The sequence below is a fragment of the Corylus avellana genome, chromosome 4 (genome assembly GCF_965113065.1).
Source record: "Corylus avellana chromosome 4, dhCorAvel1.hap1.2, whole genome shotgun sequence".
Classification (NCBI taxonomy): domain Eukaryota; kingdom Viridiplantae; phylum Streptophyta; class Magnoliopsida; order Fagales; family Betulaceae; genus Corylus; species Corylus avellana.
This window is the reverse complement of record NC_142493.1, coordinates 23,385,225-23,407,527: the sequence shown is the minus strand read 5'-3', so window position 1 is coordinate 23,407,527 and position 22,303 is coordinate 23,385,225. Positions and strand designations below refer to the sequence as shown.

Below are 22,303 nucleotides of genomic sequence, written 5' to 3'. Positions count from 1 at the left end.
GACCTGCGATTGTGAGACACCCCCAGAGGAAGGCTGGGCTATCGAAATGAGTCATAGCTTCTATCTTAACAAAATTGCAGTAGTTATGGACGCAAATACGGTTGTGCAAATTACTGCTAATCTTATTGCAAGGATCAAAGAATTTATCAATAATCACTAAATGATAAATAGATATTAGGGAAAATTGCAGTTTACCCCCAAAGTTAACAGCGTTTTTCAATTTGAACACCAAAGTTTCAATTTTTGCAATTTGACCAATTGTATCCAAAACTTTTTATATTGCCCCTAATTTTTATTTTTTTATTTTTTATAAAAAATTTTAAAAATAAAATAAAATTCAGGGTGCCTGTGGTCACCCCTTTGCCCATTTGGTCGTTTTTGCACCCTCAAAATTTTTTTTATAAAAAATTTAAAAAAAAAAAAAAATCAGGGGCAATATGGAAATTTTGGGATAATATTGGTCGAATTGAAAAAAATTGAAACTTTGTGGGGGTGGATTGTAAAAATTAAAATTTTGATGTTCGAATTGAAAAACGTTGTCAACTTTGGGGGGTAAACTGTAATTTTTCCTAGATATTAACATCTAAAACTCTATTAATTTTACGACCTCTAGGGTGGCAGTCAACCACCCCTAGCCCGCAAGCCACCCCATATTTCAGCCCTTTTTTTTTCAATAAAAAAACTAATAGTTTTAATTAACTTATTTTATATATTTATAGTTTTTATATTTTATATAGTTATATATATTTTTATTATAAGTGACATTTGTTATGATTTTATTAGTTTTGACATGACAATCCATCAAGTTTTTTTGACAAAGTGAGACAGGAAAGAGTAATTTGTTATTTGTATGCTGTTGAAATATTTTAATATCATATAAAGCTAATTGCAAATCAGATAAACCATATAGATTGACTTTGCATTTTTCTCTTTAAATTTTGACGATTAGAGTTTTAAAATTGTGGCAAGTGACATTTTAGAGTTTCTAAATTATTGAAAAGTGGCATATTTTTCTAGCATTTTGTTTAAATAGTGTAAGGCATTGGAGCTCTATGTACTACAAAAAAAAACAAGGTTTAGTGACATGGTTATTTGGGGCATTTTTGGCCAAAAAAACGTTCCTATTGATTTCACAACACTTGATTATGGGCACTTGGGACACGTCGGTTTTTATGGCAACTAGAATTTAAGTTTGAACCTTTTTTTACAAAAAAACGCTTTGAAAATGAGAAATTTGGAATAAAGTGCCTCTTTTTTTAAAAGGGGGCGCTTAGTGGTGAAAAATGCCCCATTTTAAGAAATGGGCGCTTCCTAGGCAAGCGCCCCATTTGAAAAATAAAATAAAATAAAATTAGAAGGCAATGATATTGGTGTTTCAAAAGATGAAGCATGCAAATAAATCTCAATGACTTGGCTAAATCAAGTGTTGTGCTAATTTTAGAATACATTGGTTAACTAAGTGAGCCGTTTCTCACATTGTATTTAGAAGCATTCTCACAAACAAAATTTACAAAAAATATTAATATTATTATGCTTCGTATGTCTAATGTATGAATGCAATAATAATTCATGTTATACTTATATAAATATTCAATAGAACTTATTGATAAGAAAATCATTTTCTCTTTACAATCTCAACTACACATTTTATGACGATGTAGCTATTTGCGAAAATATTGTAATCATCATGATAGTTTTTGGGTTAAATTCACTTTACCACCTGAAGTTTCAGGAATTTTTCAATTCGAACCTTAATGTTTAAAAATTAGCAATGTACATCTCTAATGTTTCAAAAATTTTCAATTCAGACCCTCCGTTACTAATTTCTATCAAATTTGATGGAAATCATCTCACTTGAAATTTTAATGCCCTCTATTCTAATTTTGCCCTCATTAAAACCTATTAAATTGAGGGTAATTACGTAATTTCATAGGTTTTAATAAGGGTAATTACGTACTTTCATAGGTTTTAACGATGGCAAAATTGGAATAGAGGGCATCAAAATTCCACGTGAGATGCACGTGGGATGATCTATGTCTAATTAGACAAAAATGAGTAACGGAGGGTTTGAATTGAAAATTTTTAAAACATTTGAGGGGTTCATTGCCAATTTTTAAATATTGAGGTTCGAATTGAGAAACTCCTGAAACTTCAGAGAGTAAAGTGAATTTTCCCCATAGTTTTTTCTTTGTCGAGATCGCTTTCGTAATATATATTTACATGTTTGGATATACAAAAACGCTCACCATTCTCATTCAGCCCCCTAAATTTATTCATTATTTTTATTATTTTAAGGATTTCTTTATTTTCTTTATCTAACATTCATATATTTAATTTTTTTTCTTTTAATGGTTATATTTTTAAAATTTGTACTCCTCACCATTATTAATTCATAAGTCATTCGTATCTCTCTAGGCAATATTAAAAAAAAGGAAAAAGAAAAAAAAAAGAAAAAAGAGAATAGTTAACAGTGCGGTAATTTTGTGGGTTTGGAGAGAGTATGGAAGAGAAAGAAAGAAGATGAAATGAGAGATTAAATTACCCTCCCATCCCACCAAAATGACACACCCACCCTCCAAGTAAAACCACCCAAAGCACAAACTACCGTATCGAAGACCTATATAACCCCACACACAAAATTAGGGTTTTTGTGCTTTTTAGAAGGGTTTGCTCCGCATAGCCGTCGTCGCTCACTCACCCTCTCTAAGCGCTTCTCATCTCCTCCAACCATGGCAGTGGGGTACGATCTCTCTCTCACCCTCTCTCCATGTACAAATGTGTGTGTAAAATGGTATACATGGATTTATGAGGCACTGATGTAATGGTGTGTTTGTATGGAACAGAAAAAACAAGAGGATTTCCAAGGGAAAGAAGGGAGGCAAGAAGAAGGCGTGAGTATTATCTTCTTATTTTTCATTTGTTTTCGTTTTCGTTTTTCGTGGTATATACTGATTTGCATATGTGTGTATGTATAGGGCTGATCCGTTCGCGAAGAAGGACTGGTATGATATCAAGGCACCTTCAGTGTTCGCTGTGAAAAACGTGGGCAAAACCCTCGTTACTCGCACCCAGGGTACCAAGGTGAGTTTTTTTTTTCTTCACTTTCATTTTATTTGTTTGTTTTTTCATTTTTATGGGTTCAGTGCGCTGTTTGGTTACCGAGAAAATGTCATAAATTTAGTTCAAATTTTAATATGGGACTTCTCCGTTTTATCTTGTTAAGCTTTCTATGTAGCTGAAGATTGATTTTTTCTTTAGATGTTTCAGTTGTCGCTTGCCTAATCAATTATCGGATGTTTAAACTTAACTGGTTGGCGTATTTGGGTTACACGGTGATCGTTCAACTTGTAATTGTTAACATGCCCCAGATTGACTGATTAGATCTATGTAAGTGTTGTCTTTGTGCTAGATTTTTACGTAGGACACAGTTTTGTGTGCGATTAATGGATTTGGAATGTATCGGAGAAAACCAAGGTATCTGATTTTCTGTGCTGTATGGTTGTTAGTTTCATTCAATTGCTCGGTGGAGGTTCTTGATTTTGCTGTTCCCAAGGGTGAACTTTTTAGATTAGATTTCGAAAGCCTTTGTACCTTTCTCTCATCAACCAAGGTTAATCAAATTTTTAAGTTTTATACTTATAAAAAATCTTATTTTTAAATTTAGTAGCTTTGGGACATTTTGTATTTTGCTTGTGAGCCCTTGCAACGGCAATGTTTGAGTAGAGTGGCACTTGAATTTGTTCTTGATGTGTTCAAGACTTGTATAATGTTTCAAGTTTGTAATCCTCTTTGCCGTCTCATTATAAAACTATGAGATTTTTAGAATATGGAAGTACCAATTCGCAGTGCCAAGAATGCTTGAGCCGGCCTTTTATTTTGTTCCACTAACAGTTGCTGTTTTCCTTTCCAGTGTAAGTTTTTAATACGTTATATTGTTTCTTACACTTTCTTCATTTAATACTGCCCATTAAATCTGTGGTCTATGTCTTTGTTTCTGTGACAACTTTTGCTTTTGATACTTTGTAAAGTTTTGGAATGATGTCAATAAATCAATGTGATTCTGCTCCCTAGTGTGATTTTGCAGAGTTTCTGTTGTCCTTTTTATTATGCTTGTTGATGGTGAACAGATGTTTACATGTGTATGTGTGTAAATATAAATGTGACCTCTCTTGTTTCCCTAATAGATTGCATCAGAAGGACTCAAACATAGAGTCTTTGAGATATCAATGGCTGACCTTCAGGAAGATGAGGATCACGCTTACAGAAAGATCAGATTGAGAGCTGAAGATGTTCAAGGGAGGAATGTGCTGACAAATTTCTGGGTATGATTGAATTATATTGTTTCATCTGCTGCCAACATTGTTTGTTTGATGTTTCTAATGAAAATCAAACACACCCTGCTTTTTTCTTATTTCTCAAACATTTCAGGGAATGGATTTTACTACAGACAAGTTGAGGTCTTTGGTAAGGAAATGGCAGACTATGATTGAAGCTCATGTGGATGTGAAGACTACTGACAATTACAGTTTGAGGATGTTCTGCATTGGATTCACTAAGAGGCGTCAAAACCAGGTCAAGAGGACCAGTTATGCCCAGTCTAGCCAAATTAGACAGGTGATATTATAGTATTATGTTTTGGCTAACTAAATAGTTATATAACAATTTTTCAGCAGCTAGAGCAAAGATGGTTTGTTTTATCACTTCCACTGTGTTGTTCTATAGATATGTGATTGTGTTTGTTTCTTGTAATTCCTGAATTGTTTTGTCTTTACTGACTGGAATCAAATGCAATGTGTTCTATTTTTTATGCTTCTTTATTAATGCAATAACAAAGAATAATCTAGCCAAATTTTCATCCTTGGCTTATACCTCAAATAATCTGTTGCTCAATGTCTGTTTTCTATACATTAAAATTGGTTGTCAACTCCGTTTGGTTTAACTGCGAAGTGTGTTGATGGTTGTCTCATCATCTGAAATGCCATATTTTGATATATCTTTTACCTTCATAATACAAATAATGTTGCTTTTGTTTTGTTAGATCCGTCGCAAGATGAGGGAGATAATGATCAACCAGGCATCATCTTGTGATCTGAAGGAGTTGGTTCGCAAGTTTATTCCCGAGTCAATTGGCAAAGAGATTGAGAAGGCAACTACAGGCATCTATCCTCTACAAAATGTCTTCATTCGGAAAGTCAAGATCTTGAAAGCTCCAAAATTTGATCTTGGAAAGTTGATGGAGGTAAGTCTCTCCTCTCTCTCCCTATCTCCCTATACATTTAGTATGTGTACAACATCAAACCAGTTAATTAATTACACCCTGGGGCTTACGAATTTGTGTCATCGTTAGCCCTGTACTTGTGGTTTTATCTCTTGACATTTTTGAACTCCAAATTTCTGTATCCTGCATATCATTAATCATGTCATGTGTTTGGACCAGTTGAGCTCCACATGTAATTGTCTGTTGTGGTCTTTGTATGTAGGTTCATGGTGACTACTCTGATGATGTTGGCGTCAAGGTGGAGAGGCCTGCTGATGAGACAATGGCCGAGGTGCCTGCTGAACCAGTTGGAGCTTGATTGAATGAAGGATTCTAAAAGTTGCATTTTAGCTTTCCTTTATTCTTTTTTCTTTTTTCGTGTTGCCCCAAGAATTGGTTACTCTAAAATTCCCCGTGCGTTGTTCATGCTTTTATGAGAATTAGAACGGTTGTCATTAAAAAACACATTTTTGTCTGTTTAATTAAGGAGTTATTTTATTATGTTCCCACCCAAATCCATCTGAAATGGGCATGAAATGAAATGCTTGTCTGGAGTAATATTCGATATGGGTGAGTTACACTTTTACACCCACCAAGTTTGAGTCTACGTTTATTTTTTTTTATTTTTTATTTTTTCTAATTGATTTGAGTCTACGTTTAGATTGCATGGATTAACTTCTCTCGTTGCAATAGTGTGGTTGGCGCACGACACGATGAACATCTGCATCCTCGAATAGAGTTTTTTTGTCCAAAAATTTTAACTATTAAAGGGCAATAGCCTCATTTGAAGTAAACATGAACATGTTTAGCAAGGAGGTTTATTCCTCCACCTTTGAAGTTTCTGTACCGGTTGAGGTTTAGGTTCTGAACCCTGGACATTTTGCTTAGAAAAAGAAAATAATTTAGCAGGATGGCAACAGGGTACCCTCTTCAAATTTTACTTCCATGAGATTGACATAATACTTTCAACGAATTTTTGGATTAATCCTTGTAAAATTAAAATAAAAAGAGGATTAGTTCTTGTTAAATAATTAAATAAAAAAAAAAAAAGAAAAAAAGAAAGGGATTTAATGGTTGATTTGGAGTATGGTGTTGTTGAACAATTGTTAATAAAAATATATAGGATCTAACATTTGTCTTTCACTTCTTCGCAGTTGAAAGATTAAGAACAAAATTAAGGCCAAACCAGGAGGATTACTAGTGTAGTTCAGTTCAGCGGTCGACTCAAAATTCATAAGAGCTGTACCATTAATATTCAATGGTTTCCATCCAATGGATACAAGAAACTTGTGACAGATTCATCAACCTGGAATTGAATTGAGCAGCTGATGATATTGAAGCCGAGACTTTTAGGTTGTATGAAGGGCTAACGCTCTCCCTGCTTCTGTGTCAAAGCTATCATCCCCACCTGTTTGGCGACTTGTAAAAACTACTTCCTCCCATTTAATGATAACTTTTGTCCAATTTAATCATCATTATTCAACATTTTTGTCTCTTAACTTCAGAGCAGAGGACCATGTTGATGAAGCTTCTGTTAAGCAAATTGCATAATTTACTTTGATGGGCATCCATATTATAGTTATGCGATAACGAGCACAAAGTCAAGTTTCTCTGGTTCCAACGTTGTTGAAAACTGTATGCTTCAAAATTTGCATATAGAGCAAGTCTTAGAAGAAGCATACAATACAGGGTTTGCATCTTCCGCGGTTTCCATCAACAATGGAAAAGACAATTACCCCTTCAAACATTTTTTTTTAATATATATCTTGCAACCCTTGAAGGATTTTGGAAATTTTATATCCTTACTACACTACAAAGCCAACGAAGTCTAGTAGATTAAACAGCAACTTTGTTGGCTCTTTCACGAACACTACTGAATTCAACAAACAAGACTTTCCCATCTCCAAGGTGTTCAAGTTAAGTTCAAATGATAACAGTTACATCCATGCTTTTCTACTTTAGTTTGTGTCAAACAATGCCATTCACATGACCTAACATCCCAGACATACATAAGAAACTGCTACTGCACTGAGTTGCTTCAGAGATAATGATAAAGTCTTGTGATATTCACAAAATAAAAATGCTGGAAGCAGCAGCTTATTATAATTAGATCAGTGCTAAATTCTTTAAGATCTTGTAAGCTAAAAATACACGATTTTCTCTGATTACTCCAAGAAATGACCCCCTAAACATATTATTGGGAACATCTCAGACTGAAACTTGTGGCCAATGAAACGTGCTTTCCCTCTTAATTATTACCTCAATCCCCATTAGTTGAAGGTCTTGTACAGCCACAAAGACAAGCCTTCTTACGCCTCCCGCCAATTCTTCTCCCATCACTGTAAATAAAATCTCTCAGGAGAATGCCTGTTCTACTTTTTGAAAATCTGTATTTCCCTTTGCTTTTCTTTTCTTCAACCAATTTCAGCAGAACATACTCGATGTTTTGTAATTCAAACTGCAAACGTCCAATCTTCTCAGACCCTTTTCGTGCCTGTTCCGTTACTCTCGTTCGGCAGATATCTCCAGCCTCCAACTCTACGGAAGGTCTCCCATCCAAAGATGAGGAGGAGCTATCTTCAATTTCCTTCATCAAATTATCATTGGTATCCACCAGCTGCAAAACAGCCTCCTCAACTTCTTGTAACCGTCTTTTGACTGTTTCATATTCGATGTCATTGGTCTTCTTGTTTCTCTTGTGCATTTCCATTTTCTTTTTCAGATCTTGTAAAGTCGTTTGAAGACTCGTCAATTTCTGAGCATCGGAAGCAAGTCTCTCCAGGATCTTTCCCTTGTTGCCATCTTGATTTGTCTCTCTAACACTTGTGGATACCTCTAGCTTGTCAATGCCCAACTCCTTCTCGACCTGTAATTCTGAGGAGAGAGGATGACTCTTCTTCTCTTCACGATCAAACTTGTGGCACGCAATAACATCTTCCACTGGTGCAGATGTCTGCTTTTGTGTCTTGTTGACCATCGGATCCTGGCTGTAGTCCTGCTCTGCAGTTTCCCATAACTCGAGCATCTGATCATCAGCTCGAACATTATCTCTTCTGCATTTTCCATATAATGAACTATCTGAGGCTTGATCGAGCGGAATATCTTTCATCAAAGTCCCATTTTCAGGTCTAGTCTTCTGTGACTCCAGATCATTGGTAAGGTCATTCCCAAGTTCCATCTCTTCCTTTTTTATTCCCTTCTCTATACGCGACATGCCTTCCAATTTCAACTCTTCAGTCTCCATTATCACATCTTCTACTTTGATGTTGGTTTTTATGTTTTCTTGTGTTGCAAGCCTTTCCATTTCTTCCACCACTGTTCTTTCTACAGCTTTAATCCTATTCTGCATCTTCTGCAAATCTGCAATTCCATCAGGTATCACAGTACTTCGATCTTCTTTAAGCTCTCGACAGCTCTTCTCATGAAGGTGAATTGTCATTTCCTTGTCCTAAAGATAGATGCATGTCAAATAAGTATGAGATCTAGCAAAAGACCATTTATAAACATGAAATCTAGATAGAAATCTTGAAGGGCCTAAGACTGTTGGATTTCTGGTTTCAAATAGGACCCTTCAAAAGCATAAAAAAGAAGAAGATATAATATACAAATCAGCAAGATCTCAGCATTTATACAACATATCAGATAGATGAACAACAATAGTTTATAGCACAAACAACAAATCTGTGACCCACTACGATAAGATTAAAGATGACTTCAACTTTATATCAAGTACTCAACCTAAACTGTCGTAGTCAAAATAAAATTCTCATTGGAAAGAATGTGATGATCAATTCAGTTTGGAAAAAATCAGAAAGACATAATCTGCGGGCACATCAAAGATAATGGGATGCGACGCCATAATACTGAGTCCACAGCCATGAACACTACAAACTTATTGTAATTTCCCAATAAAACAATGAACCTGTAATAAATTTTTACTTTTGCATCAGTTACCTACACATGCCGAGTTAAGAATGTCCTAATACTAATATACAATTTGGAAACATGGAACCAACACATGGAAAATATGGAGATCAAACTTTCTATTGCCAAATGATAGTATTAAATATGAATAAATGCCTGTACAAAATATAAAAATGGTTTTTCCATCACTCACGTGTAGTAAAATTCAGTTTAAAACCCATGATTGTGTGCATAAGTTTGAATATCACGCAAATTAAAATTTAGCATAGCCTGTAAAGAGACAAACAGTTTGCTATGAACAATGCATGGGTGCAGAAAATAACTATCAGGGATTTTACTCAGGAAAATAAAGCAAAAATAAGAAGTGAAATATATCTAGAAATCAATAATAGAAAGGGGGATTTAGATCAGCATGAAACACATTGATCAAGGCATGTGAAAAACAGCACTGTCGTTAGAAAAAAAATCCCCTTATCAAAACAGCACTGTCGTTAGTATTAAATATGAATAAATGCACTGTAGTTAGAAAAAAAAAAAAAAGCGGGTTTCCCAGCATCCACTCCAAGAGATACAACAATCTTCCGGAATGTTTCTATGCAATGACAACTCCTACAAACCCTAATGGCCCAATGCTCAAAAGAAAATACATGCAGAAAGTCTGAAGCATGATAATAATGGAGAAGAGAGAAATGAGGGTGAGAGCTCAACACTAAGGAGATAAATGTTGCAGCAAGAAAAGACCACAGGGGACCTCCACAGCCACCATGCTGTGGAGGTCCATGATGGCAAGGGCCATGGAAGGCCTCGTCCATGGAGGCCCATGGAGGACTGCAGCTAGTCATGGTCATTGAGGCCAATGACCTCCATGGCTCCATGGCCATGATCAGCTGTGGTTCTCCCCAGGCACGGAGGTCCATGGCCTCCATGGCCAGGACCGTGGAAGGCAGGCCATGGCAATGGTCTCCATGGCTGTGGAGGTCTGGCCATGGAGACATGGTTGTTGCCTTCCCGCGGTTGTGGCCATGGAAGCCATGGACCTCCATGGTCCTTTTCTCCTTTTTTGTTTTTTGTTTTTGCTTTTCTTTAATAAATTAGATGACACATCAGACAATATGGTCCCCACTTAAACAGCCTCCGTCAATAATTTGATGGAAAATCTAACAGAGGTCTTGGTTTACAAATGCCCAAAGCATTGGTCTTAAATTCAGCAAATTGAAAACTAGAGTTTCAATGTAGATAAATGCTAAAACACAAGGGGGTCATGACATAGTTTCCCTGGTTTAAAATTAAAAATTTTAAAATCAAAGCCCAACAATAAGTACTAGTTGTCTAAAGATAAATCGCCTCAAAACAAAACAACCATGGAAGAAGACTATAAGCCACAAGTATTACATGATAAATCACCATTTATCTAAAAAGTTTAAGTTAATAAGAAATGATGAATTTAGTATTTATGATTAATATTCTAACGCTTCCCTTTAGGTGTGAGCTAAAACTCTTTCTTATTAAGTGTGACATGTCATGACTACTACTTTAATACCATGTTAAATTACCACTTGTTTCAAAAGTTTAAACTAAAGAAAAAGTAAATTTAGTCATTTTATAGGGTTTATTTTTTTTTTTAATTTTTTTTTTTGAGGGAGGAAAGCAGGGCATTGTGCTCATGAGGAAAGAATACTACCTTTTCTTCAAGATTTCCTTCCATGGACTTGTGAAGAATTGCATTGTGCTCAAGAGAGGATATATCATCTCCCAAAGAAGCTATGATGGGAACATATGCAGATAACTGGGCCTTCAGTCCTCCAATTTCACTTTCCAAGAGGCTAAATCTTTCCTTCATATGTTCAATCTCCATACTTTTTGTGGCAGTTTCATCTTCAAGAATCTCACAAGCTCCAGCAAGCTCTTGAACCTTATTTTCAAGAAGAGCTTCACGAATGGCAGAAATGTGGAGATCAAAATAAAATGTTGCAGCCTCAGACTCCCAGAGTTCAAATCCATCTCTCTTCTCTTGCAGCTCTGAACTCAAATTCTCTTCTCTAATCCTATGTTCTTCAATTTCTTTACGTAGTATTTCTACTTCAGACTCCATACTTTCACTCACTTCACGAAGGCATTCAATTTCCTTCTCCTGAATTGAGTTATCTTCCAACACTTCAAGAATCTGTTTCTCTAGATTGTCTCTGATCACTTTTGATTCTTCACATTCCATCTTCAGTTCATCAACAGTTCTGAAAAATTCAACATTCAAGTTCTCTGTAGCCTTAAGCTTCTGTTCTGCTTCTGAAAGCTCTGTTCCCTTCTGTCTCAGAAAATCCTCTCCAATGGAAATTTGATTGCATAATTGGTCATTTGAGTCTTTTACTTCATTGAGCTCCCTCTCCAATTTCTCTACAGACTCATTCAGATGTAAATTTTCTGCCTCTTTAATCTCTATCTTCTTCCCCAACATTCCAACCTCCCCCTTGAGGTCACTATTGACCACATGGAGACTGCTGATATTTTCAGCAAGTGCTTCTAGTTCAACAGATTTCTCAATGGAGAAGCTCTCAAAAACCAAAGAGAGGTTGCTGAGAGCTGCTGTTTCATGGAGAATGAAACTGTTTTCCTCTTCAAGCATATGCTTTTCCTCATTCAGGTCCAAAAATTTCTTAAGCAAAGATTTCTTCTCCTCAAGCAACATGAAATTTTCTTCCCGCAATGCCAGGTAAGCACCCTCCAAATTTATCAGCTTTACACCCAGAGTTTCCAGTTCAGCCTTTAAAGCATCCTCTTGTTGCTCGCCCTTGCCCCTTTCCAACCTCAACTGCCTATTCATCTCTAGAAGCTCGTACTTGTTCTTTTGCAGCATAGCACACTGCTCTGTCATGACTTCAAACTCATGCTCAATGAACTTTTTCCCTGACTCAAGCTCTGCACCCTCTAATCTCAATTGCCCAAGTAAAGTTAAGAACACTGATTTCTCAACCAGCAGCTGCTGCTTCTCATCCTCGCTTCTCAACAGAGAGCCTTTTAAATCCTCAATGCCATCCAAAATATGCAACACAGGTATATGCTCCTGTCCAATCTCATCTACATGCCCATTATTTCGACCAATTTGAACAGCCTTGAAAACTTGATGGATTGCCATCCTCAACTTTTGGATTTCATCTAACAAGAATTCTGCTTCTACCTGTTGCTCAAGATTCTCACCTTCCAACTCTGTAATCAGTTTATCCGAAAATTTGGATGCTTCAACATGTTTTTGACATTCAATTAATAGAGATAGATTCTTTTGTTCCAAATCTTCTATGAACTTCTGCAGGACGAAAATCTCAACCTGAGCGACAACTGTTCTATCCAGTTCTTCTTCAAATCCCTTCTTCCCCAACCTACTTGCTTCTTGCAGGACATGGACTTGGTTTTCCAAACCCGCCAATCGAGTCTCACTTGACTGCACATAACTCGCACGCTCTTGTTTTTCTGTAATGAGGGAACCCCGCAATTCTACCACTTGGTAAAGTGTTAACTCCTTCTCCTTCTCGAGATCTGAATATTTTTCTTCTAGTCTTGTAAACCTCTCTTCCAGGTTGCTCAATCTCTGTTCAACGTTTTCCAACTTAGATACCAGGGTGCTTCTCTCATTTAGAAGATTGGACTTCTCATTACTGAGCAACTGGCATAATTCTTCTAAGCTCTTCGATTTTGCCCTTAGACTTTCAAGCTCAACATTTGCACTAGAGAGTGAATTCTCCAGCAAGGTGCTCTTCTCCAAGAGCTTCTGCATATTCTCAGTGAGAATGTGTAACTGTGAAAGCAGAGTAGCTTTTTCAGCAAGAAGTGTGGATTTATCTCCATGAAGAAACTGACAGGATTCCTGCAAGTTCTTAAGCTTCTCTCTCAATCCTTCCAACTCAATATTCATTCCTGATAGGGAACTCTCCAGAACAGCATTCTCTTTCGAAAGTTCATCCATATGCTTCAACTTCTCATGAAGAGCTTCTCTCTCATCTCTTTCCATTTTGCAGATCTCTTTCAGCTTTGAATTCTCATCTTGCAAGTCCTTCACATATGACTCAAGGCATTCAGGATTCAGACCTACAGACTCCACTTGCTCCATAATGGCCTGGTATCTTCCATTCAAGCAGGTGATTTCCTCCTTCAAACGGTAAACCTCCTGCTGGAGGGCATTGCTTTGGTCTGCTTTTAGTGTAAACTCGTCTTCAATTTTCTCCTTCATTGCCTTCAAGCCAAAGATTTCATTTTGCAGATTCTTTAATGAAAAAGTGGAAGAAAAGTTCAGTTCATTCAGGCTCCTGTTTTCTTCCATGACCCTTTGAAGTTCTTCTTCCATCCCATGTTTGCAGATCTCTAAGTCCTTCAGCATCTGAAGCCCATTTTTGAGCTCGGTTACCAGAGCTCTCTGCTCCTCTTGAGATCGAGAGTGTAACTTCTGCAAAGCTTGGAGAGTGGCTTCAACTTGGTTAAACCGTGATTGCTCCTCCTGCATTAGAGTTTGAAACTTTCTCAACTCATCATGCTTTTCTGAAAGTTCCTGATCCTTCACTGCAATCTTCTGCACCAAATTGTTTGCCTCTAATTGCAGAGATTGATTTGATCTCTCCAAGAGAACACACTGTTCTTCTGCGCTTTTTAATTTTGCAGCTCCCAGAAGAATTTCGCTATTCAATCGTTTGGTATCCTCTTGGGTATGAGAAATTTCACTTTCCATCTTTGCTATTATCTCCAAGCACTGCTTGTACTGAAGTGCTGCAGCTTCTTTCTCCTCATTTAGTTTCGTAAGTGCCTTTTGAAGTGAGTTAACTTCAGTTTCTGCTCTTTCAATTTGCTCATTCAGCATTCGAGCATTTTCCTCAGCAAGTGAGATTTTAGTCTCCAAAACAGATATCTTCTCAAGACATTGTTTGTAATGAAGAAGACCCGACTCCTTTTCAGCCTCTAATCTAGAAAGTTCTTGCTTGAGACATTGACTTTCAGTTTCTGCTCTAATAGCACGCTCATTGAGTCCTTTTTCATTTTCTTGGGCAACAGATAACATATTTTCTAGGCTAGATATCCTTTCTAAACACTGATTGTATTGAAGAATACCAGCATCCCTCACAGCTTCTAACTCAACAAGGGCTGCCTTCAGTATTTTAATTTCGATTTCGGCCTTGCTTGCTCGTTCATCAAGCCCACCAGCATCTTCTTGTGCATGATTAAGTTCTCTCTCCAGATGAGATAGCTTCTCCAAACTCTGCTTGTATTGAAGGAGGATAGTTTCCTTTTCAACTTGTATCTCCGCTAGGGCCTTCTTTAAGGTCTGAACTTCGGTTTCTGCTTCATTAACATTAAGGCCTTTTCTCATCCTTCCTTCAGCAACATCTGAATTTTGTGGCACTGCTTCTTTTGATCCAAACAGCTCATTCAGCTGTTTAAGACCCCTTTTGCTTATTCCAGAATCAAATTCTTCTGAATTCCCCCCATTCCTTTGCGTATGTAAGCTTGTTGAAGAGAATCCCAGTTCATCCTTGTGCAAGTCATCCGGGTCTACCAATGCACGAATTGGATGCAGTCTTTCTGGAGTATAAGGTTCAGCCTCAGGGCCTGACGAACCTGAGGGTGAATCATCAGCCAGCTCATAAGGCACATGGTTAGGAAATGCTTCTGCCATGGTTCGATGGGCCTGGCGAAGCTCCACAGTAGCATGATCATACCTCTCAGCTAATGCACGGTAAGCTCGGTAGAACTCCTCTACCAGTTTCATAAGCTCTGGGCGTTTCTTATAGTACATCTCTGCCCTCCTTGCAAAAGAATCTGCATCTTCTTCAATGAGCTTGATCATTGCTTTGACTTTGGCATCCATGTCTGTAGGAACAGATTTAGGGTCAGTTGAGAATGTTGACTAAAAATAGCACGGAATGCATGTGACCAAACTCATGCAAAAATGTGCAAAAACACGCATAGAGCAGCACATCCACTTGTTTTGCCATCTTAAATTTTTCTAGTGGTTAATAATGCCGTTCAATCTTCCTAGATCATATCCCATGTAGAATCACCAACTCTTGCAAATTATATAAGTGGATTAATTGCCTCCGATTCCTGTCATGCACAACTCAAGGGTGATTTTTTATTGGATTGTTTCAGATACATTTTTGTGCGCATAACATGCGCCAGCTATGACAGATGCAACAACAAGACCTGGGACATTTAAGTTGAATATGCACAAGGTGAAGTAAATCGCTCTAAATCTAGGAAACGTTGCCATTTAAGTTGGTTTCAACTAGTAACTGACAAAATGAAAGGGTAATATATAAGAAGTAAACGATTTATTCAAAAAAACTACACAAATTGAAGGAAGAATATTCAAGTATTCCTCATCATATGATTATGTTCTTGGCTATGCTCAGTTAAAAGATGAAAAATTAAAGTAGGCTGTTTTCTATATTTATTTAGTCTAATAAGTTCCACTTTAAGTTGATTTCAGGCCTACAGCAGTAACCAGTTTTAGTAATTAGAAAGCTAACACCAACAACAGTACATGCAAAACAACAGATCTAGCAAGAAACACAGCAATAGCCAATCAAGCCATAAGGAAAAAATCAGCACCTGTAAGATTTTCCTGAAGCCATTTTGAATTCTTCGGGCTATTGTGGCTGTCCCACCACCACGAGTATAAGCGTCTGGACTCAGAATGTAACAAGGTAGCCATGACTCCAGCGACAAACAACAGAACAACTGGTTTTGACTTGGCAAAAGCCTGGTCGTTATACCAGTAATAAAAACCCAAGTAATGAATCCAGGCCAGAATACCAATTAAATAAATCCCACCAATCTAAACGCCGCTTTTTGGCTCTATATTTCTCACTCCTTGCACCTAGACACCAAGATCATCAAAACAATATATCAGTATAAGGCAAACTTTGGAGTTTGACCTTCAGAAACCTGTAAAGTTCTTATAAGCTTCTTCAGAATATAGGATGAAATAGACTACCTGCTCAATTGGACACAAGGCCAATATTTGAGTAAGCGCTACTCCTCACTTTAGTAGCTCAGACAATCAAATCAACTGATCCAGAGAAAGGACAAAATAGGATTATTAATAGCTCATCATGAAGTAACAATTAAATCACGGAAATGCAGGGGGACCAAAAACACGACAACCAGGAATGCATAACTTGATCCCCCACAACCCAGTCAAAAGCTTCACTAAAATCACCTGATGTCCTGCTCAACAAGCCCCCCCCGTAAAAAAATATGTGTATGCATAAACACACAAACACAATATAACAGGTGTGTGCGTGTATACATAACAGTAGGAGCCCCAGCCCAGTTAACAGCAAAAACAACGTACATTGAGTGATCCATGTAAGAGAGAGAGACAGAGACACAGACAGAGACAGAGACAGAGACAGAGCTCATGAGCAAGTGAATCTACCACTTAGAAGGAGCACAGAAATGCAAATGGATCTCAACAAAAATGCGACTTATGAAGTATAAGATCAAGAACTTACCAAAATGATGGATTCCACTGATGGTTTATGATCCGAAAGCGAAAACTGCCATTCAAAAGGAACACGAGCAACAATTATGAGCAGATGTGTCTCAACAGAAACTAAAAAAGACAGAATCTTTACTAACCATAAAATCAAGAATTTTACCAAATGAATGAAATCCAGAGATGGGTGCTGATCCAGCAAGCAAAGCTACCATCCAAAGAACACAAACTCGTAAATTTTAAGCAAATAAGCCTCAACCAAAACTACAAAAAATGATCACTTAACGAAACCATTTGGATCAAGTACACACACCAGAAGAGAAGAAAACTGCTGATGGGGTTTTAGCCAGCAGCTGTGATGCTAAAAGTACAGCTGCCTATCATTCTTCTCACCCCATTTTCTCTGCCAACTCCCAGACTCTTTCTGTCCTTTCTCTTATGGGCCCTTTGCATTATACTCGGAGATTTGTCACTGAACTATTTGATGACGCATCATCTGCAAAGGAGACAGAGACCGAGCCAAAAAGTACTCAAAAATATTGAAACTTTCCCTTTTTCTCTTTTCTTTTTTATTTCAGAAATTTACAAAGGCAGATGGGATACTGTAATTATTATTTGGCTTTGTTTCTGTGCATCTAAATCCAGAATAAAAGACTTGATTTGCTTGTTAATAGTGTAATTAATATTTAATTAAATGCGATTCGTACTAGTAAACGATCATTTTCTTCAGGTTTTTTGCTGTCCTTTGTCGTTACTTTAAACTGTACATTTTGGTGGGTGGAAAGCTGCCTAGGGAACTCAAAATGACTAATGTAGCCCTGATTAACATCTTTTTCTCTGTCATACCCTTCCTTAACATCTCAAACATGTCTTTCGTTGGGGAATCCGTCGGTCCGTCTAAATTGCCCGGTACGGATATAAAGAGATCACGAGAAATGATACATGCTATACTTTCAATCAACTTTCATTCTATTAGACCTATTGATTTCTTAAAAGGGTTGATCCAAGAACCCATAAGTACATTTATATCAATTTGGTAAAATAAGAATAAAATAAAAGTGTAATATATAGCAATACTCGTATCTATAATATTTTCTGCAAAATTATTTGGATAAACATACTTTTAGGATCTTGGGATAGCTTCAACCGATAACCGGGCATGCCCCTTGCATTATTTACTGAGGTTCGAATCATTTATTCACTTAGAGTTTGTTTGGTATTGCGACTTTCATAGGTTAAAAAGTGCATTTTTAAACAAAATTACAAAAAGCATCTCGTTTAAGTGTGTTTTTGAACAATGACGGTCTATATATATATATATATATATATATATATATATATATAGGGTTTAGTGTAATTAAACGCAATCCCTACTTTTGAAAGGGTTAGGTGTGCATACGAAATTTTTCCTTCTTAAAAACCATTTTTTTTTTTGTAAATTTTTTTATTATTTAATTAAGATTATGAAAGTAATTTTTCTAGTGTTTGATTATACTAAAAACAATCTACTTTAAAACCAACAAAAAATGGTTTAAAAAGTTGATAGGCAGTAACTATGTAATTGTACTAATGGTGGTGAGAATAATGAGGGAAAGGTGGTGGTTGCCATATTTTTTTTTTTCGATTATAGTCTATAGAATCGATATAATAAGATCTACAATTGCCATTAGATTAGGCAGCAAGGCTCGATTGAGTTAGGACGTCCATTTCTCCACCCTTTAAAATACATATATATATATACACTTTATAAAAATGTTATGAAGATAACAATAAGATTTTTTTTTTTTTTTAAAAAAAAAAAAACTCTCAATCAAATGAATGGTAGAAGAATGAATCCGAATTTGAATCCAATTTCATCACATCTCTCAAAAGAGCCGTTGCGAGCATCAACTGATCTTATTCAATAATGGTTGGTTTTTTCTTCTAATGAGAATTTTATTCTGTTCAAAGCGAAAAGAATAAACTAATTAATAAAATATGATTTTGTAATTTTTTAAAGCAAACTTCACATGCAATTCAATCCACATTCCATGCATTGCCTCTAATTAATGTCTTTGTTAAGTAAGATTCATATATTTTTGCTGTGTTCTCAAGTTATGCAGTGTTATTAGATTAACTCTTAAGGGTGTGCAGATTTTCGAGCTTAGTCCACTTAGGTATATTAATTTCTATTTTTTTTTTTATGTTTTTTCAATGTGATACTCAATACTTACAAGTGTACTTACAACAAGTTCGAGAGTAGCAAGGTAGAGGAGAAAATAAACAAAGCTATTGGTAATAGGTAGTGCTAAAGTCGTAGAAATCAAGGTATAAATGGCAATGAAAGGCTTGAGAAGGTTAATGGGAGGTCGAGGAGTAGAACAAGGGCTCTCTACTCGCAAGTTTGAAGAGGGTGGCATGAATGAAGCAAAAACCTTAAACCCTCCTCTTTTATATTTTGGTTATGACTTGATCCGCAGTTGCATTAATTATAACTCAGTTTGAGTGAGAATTAGGCTTGTTTGAATGATCCATCATTTAACCTGTCACACGTTTTGCATTGCCCTAAATTTCCATTCGTTCGAACAAGACCAAGTCTCATTCAAATGATGCTGCACAATCTGCATTATTTTTAAACTTCGACACTTTCTTTGCTCTAATAGTTACTTGCCTAAGTATCCTTGCTAATTATCAATTTGTAACACTCACTCCCACATTTTTTATTACTATCATACTAGATTTCACATTTTCAAAGCGGAGGGTTACTCTCTCTCTTAGTGTTTTGTTGTAGGTGAGGCTTGAGGTTGATAGACATTTGGTGGGTTATTGTGGAGGGAGGGTCGAGCGGCCAAAAGGGGTGGATGAGGGTGGACAAAGTACGTCAACGAAAGCTCTACTAGGATAATGATCATGACTTGGAAGATGGAGGATCGGGAGGAGGGGAAGGGTGGGGGAAACATGTAGAGGTGAGTAGGGGAGAGGTTGATGGCGGTTGGAGGGAGGCTAGGTTGCACGAGGGCACGAGTGCTGGTGAGGAGGAGGAAAGGTAGGAACATGAGGGTAAGGAGAGGACTAATATGGAGATCTAAGATCTCTTCGTCTTTGGTCATCTTTGACCCTTCTGACCTACTTCGCCTCCAACATTTCGAAGACAAAGGTTAGGCAGAAATGACCCTCATCTGAATAGAGTCGAAAGTTTTTTTACTCTTTCGACCAAGACAAAGGTAAAATGCAAAAACTTCATTTCTTACTCCGTGACTTCTGATGCACAATCCGTATTTAGAGCATGTTTGAGATTGTATTTGATAAATAAAGCTTTTAAGTAAAAAAAAAAAAAAACTTTTTTTTTTTTTATTTTTTTTGCCATTTTTTGAGTAAAAAAGTCAAACAAATACTTTTTGAAATGTTTTACCAAACATGCTAGCTTTTGTTTAACACAACTTTTTAGATACTAAAAATACTCTTTAGACTCTCTAACGCAATCCCAAATAGACTATTACTTTAATACTTTGTTATGATTATTTGCACAATAATCCAAAGGACTAATCATAAAATACAACTTAAAACTACTATTGATCTAGTGTACATCCAACGTGAAAAGTATGTTTTGTGCAGTGCCTTCAATAACCTATCTGATAACCCCAAGTAAAACATTATTGGAATTTAGAATCTAAATTAGATTAGGGTAGGGGCATGCTATTCTAATAAAATTGGAAATAATATGAGTACCTTTTTTAGAGTGGGCCATCACCCTTTATTGGTCCGCCTTTTGGATGGTGGTGCCACCCTCCCCGTCACTTAATTACGAGAGTTGACACTTGACTCCCAGCAGTAGCTTTAAATTTTTCCATCATCAAAAAAAAAAAAAAAAAAAAATGAAAATTTTATGTGATTTTTTATTTATTAAATAGTTATTTGTTGATGTGTGTGTAATCACTTGTTCTAAAAATATATAGGGAAAATTTTATTTAAGACTCCTGAATTTTTACCCGTTTTTAAAATACTCTTCTAAATTTTAAAATTTCTCAATTCAATCCTCTGAATTTTCAATTGCTCTCAATTTGGACCCCTCCATCAATTGTAGCCGTTAAAAATACAAAAAAAAAAGACCAAAATATCCATAATTTTGTTTTCTTAAAAATAAAAAAAAATTATGGAAGTTAAAATTTTATATAAAAGTCAAAGGTATAAACGTCATGTAATGTTTGAAATCTAGCAGAGTGGTCCAAATTGAGAGCAATTGAAAGTTCAGGGGACTAAATTGAGAGATTTTGAAATTTAGGAAGGGTTTATTAAATCGGGTGAAAGTTCAAGTGTCTTCAGTGAAGTTTTTCTAAATACATACCAGTTGAATAAATTAATTCGAAAAAATTTCTTTGGACCCAATTTTGAAGAAACTATTTCCTACAAGAATCTATCCAATCTTACAGTTTTAACTAAGAATTCTCACATTTGATAAAGCCATCAAAACCTTGATAGTGTTGCATTAGTACTTTTGTTTATCTCTTGTAGATGATAATGATCATATAATTATGGTAAATTGTACCCTAGGCGATGGCTACATCAGCACCGTTGATCTAATAATTATGGGCACATGTTGTACTTCTATGACGGTTGAAATCATTCTGGGTCCACTGATCACGTGGGTGATCGGCCAAGTCCTCAAGTCCGGCTATATATATCACATGTGTCGTGGAATCCTGGACCACCCATGGTCCAGTACTCCTCGTGGGCCATACGGCTAGATCATATCATTTTTAAGTTAATTAATGCACGACTAAATTTTACTGTGTTTTTTACCAAGACCAAATTACTGCTAGTAAGCCCAAAAAGGTCCCAAACCGGCGGCCCAGCCTAGTGTTCTCGAACTTAAGTATACTCTTTGCTTAGGTGAAACCCTCGGAACAGAATCTTCTCCAGTTCATTTAAAGTAGAAAATATCCAGTTAGTTATATGTGATGAATAATTTTGTCTTTTCACTTTTTAAAGATACAAAAATACTCTTTCAATATAATTAACTGGATATTCTCTAGTTCATTTGAACTTGAGAGAATCTTAACTCGAAACGCTCTCAGTCGATTTTCATTGTCAGTTCACTTAACTGCCTACTCCTACCGCAATGACGGATCTTTGCGCCAATATCAAACTATTGGTAGGTGTCTCTAAAACCCTAAAGAGCAATGGTGAGAGCCGCAAATCTATAAAAGGAGGGAATGTCTCCTTACTAGGTAGAAGCATAATTTCTTATACATACCCTTTCTATTCAGTTTTTTTCTTATGGGAGATTCTTTACTAGCTTTATCGTTGAGGTGCCCCTAGTTCTTCCATACCAATGTTTTCCGACCACATTTTCCTTGTTTTGTAGGAGCTTCGTTGCCGGCCGGATTATCCCAAAAACAGTTCAACAAGTTGGAACTTTTAAAAGCAAAGATAAGGAGTAGAATTTGAAAGGCACTTTTAGAGCAAAAATGAGTGAAAGTGATGAAATATTGGACTGCTCTTTTTTCTAACTCAAAAAAAAAAATAATAATAAAATAAAATAAAGGTAATCTAGACATAGATTTTGTGGGTACCTTAAGCAAAGCCTTTTAAGGGGCCAGGGAACCCCATAGGGCATAGAGAGATTAGAATATGGATTTGTTAAGAATGAATATACTGTACATACC

General features: G+C 36.3%; 2 protein-coding genes across 2 annotated transcripts; one reads left to right on the top strand and one right to left on the bottom strand.

Annotated features, from left to right (window-relative positions):
* The first annotated feature begins 2,632 nt into the window (after positions 1-2,632).
* On the top strand, positions 2,633-5,758 carry LOC132178874 (small ribosomal subunit protein eS1y). The gene is made up of 7 exons (XM_059591448.2): positions 2,633-2,740; positions 2,844-2,891; positions 2,976-3,081; positions 4,185-4,322; positions 4,429-4,614; positions 5,039-5,239; positions 5,481-5,758. The coding sequence occupies exons 1-7, from the start codon at positions 2,730-2,732 to the stop codon at positions 5,574-5,576; spliced, it is 786 nt and encodes a 261-aa protein (XP_059447431.1). The 5' UTR covers positions 2,633-2,729; the 3' UTR covers positions 5,577-5,758.
* A 1,565-nt stretch (positions 5,759-7,323) lies between these two features.
* NET1A (Kinase interacting (KIP1-like) family protein) lies at positions 7,324-17,184 on the bottom strand. The gene is made up of 7 exons (XM_059589119.2): positions 16,972-17,184; positions 16,822-16,866; positions 16,675-16,719; positions 16,155-16,229; positions 15,770-16,037; positions 10,863-15,028; positions 7,324-8,705 (listed from the first exon to the last, which is right to left on the bottom strand). The coding sequence occupies exons 5-7, from the start codon at positions 15,870-15,872 to the stop codon at positions 7,518-7,520; spliced, it is 5,457 nt and encodes a 1,818-aa protein (XP_059445102.2). The 5' UTR covers positions 15,873-16,037; positions 16,155-16,229; positions 16,675-16,719; positions 16,822-16,866; positions 16,972-17,184; the 3' UTR covers positions 7,324-7,517.
* Between the last annotated feature and the right edge of the window lie 5,119 nt (positions 17,185-22,303).

Bases quoted from the DNA above. Each gene is read 5' to 3' on its own strand.
- LOC132178874 (XM_059591448.2), top strand. The intron at 3,082-4,184 runs GTGAGTTTTTTT...TTTCCCTAATAG, and splicing joins CTCGCACCCAGGGTACCAAG to ATTGCATCAGAAGGACTCAA. The intron at 4,615-5,038 runs GTGATATTATAG...TTGTTTTGTTAG, and splicing joins AGTCTAGCCAAATTAGACAG to ATCCGTCGCAAGATGAGGGA.
- NET1A (XM_059589119.2), bottom strand. From the start codon at position 15,872: ATGGCTACCTTGTTACATTCTGAGTCCAGACGCTTATACTCGTGGTGG. The intron at 15,029-15,769 runs GTGCTGATTTTT...CTGTTCCTACAG, and splicing joins GCTTCAGGAAAATCTTACAG to ACATGGATGCCAAAGTCAAA. The intron at 8,706-10,862 runs GTAGTATTCTTT...ATCTATCTTTAG, and splicing joins AAGGAAATCTTGAAGAAAAG to GACAAGGAAATGACAATTCA.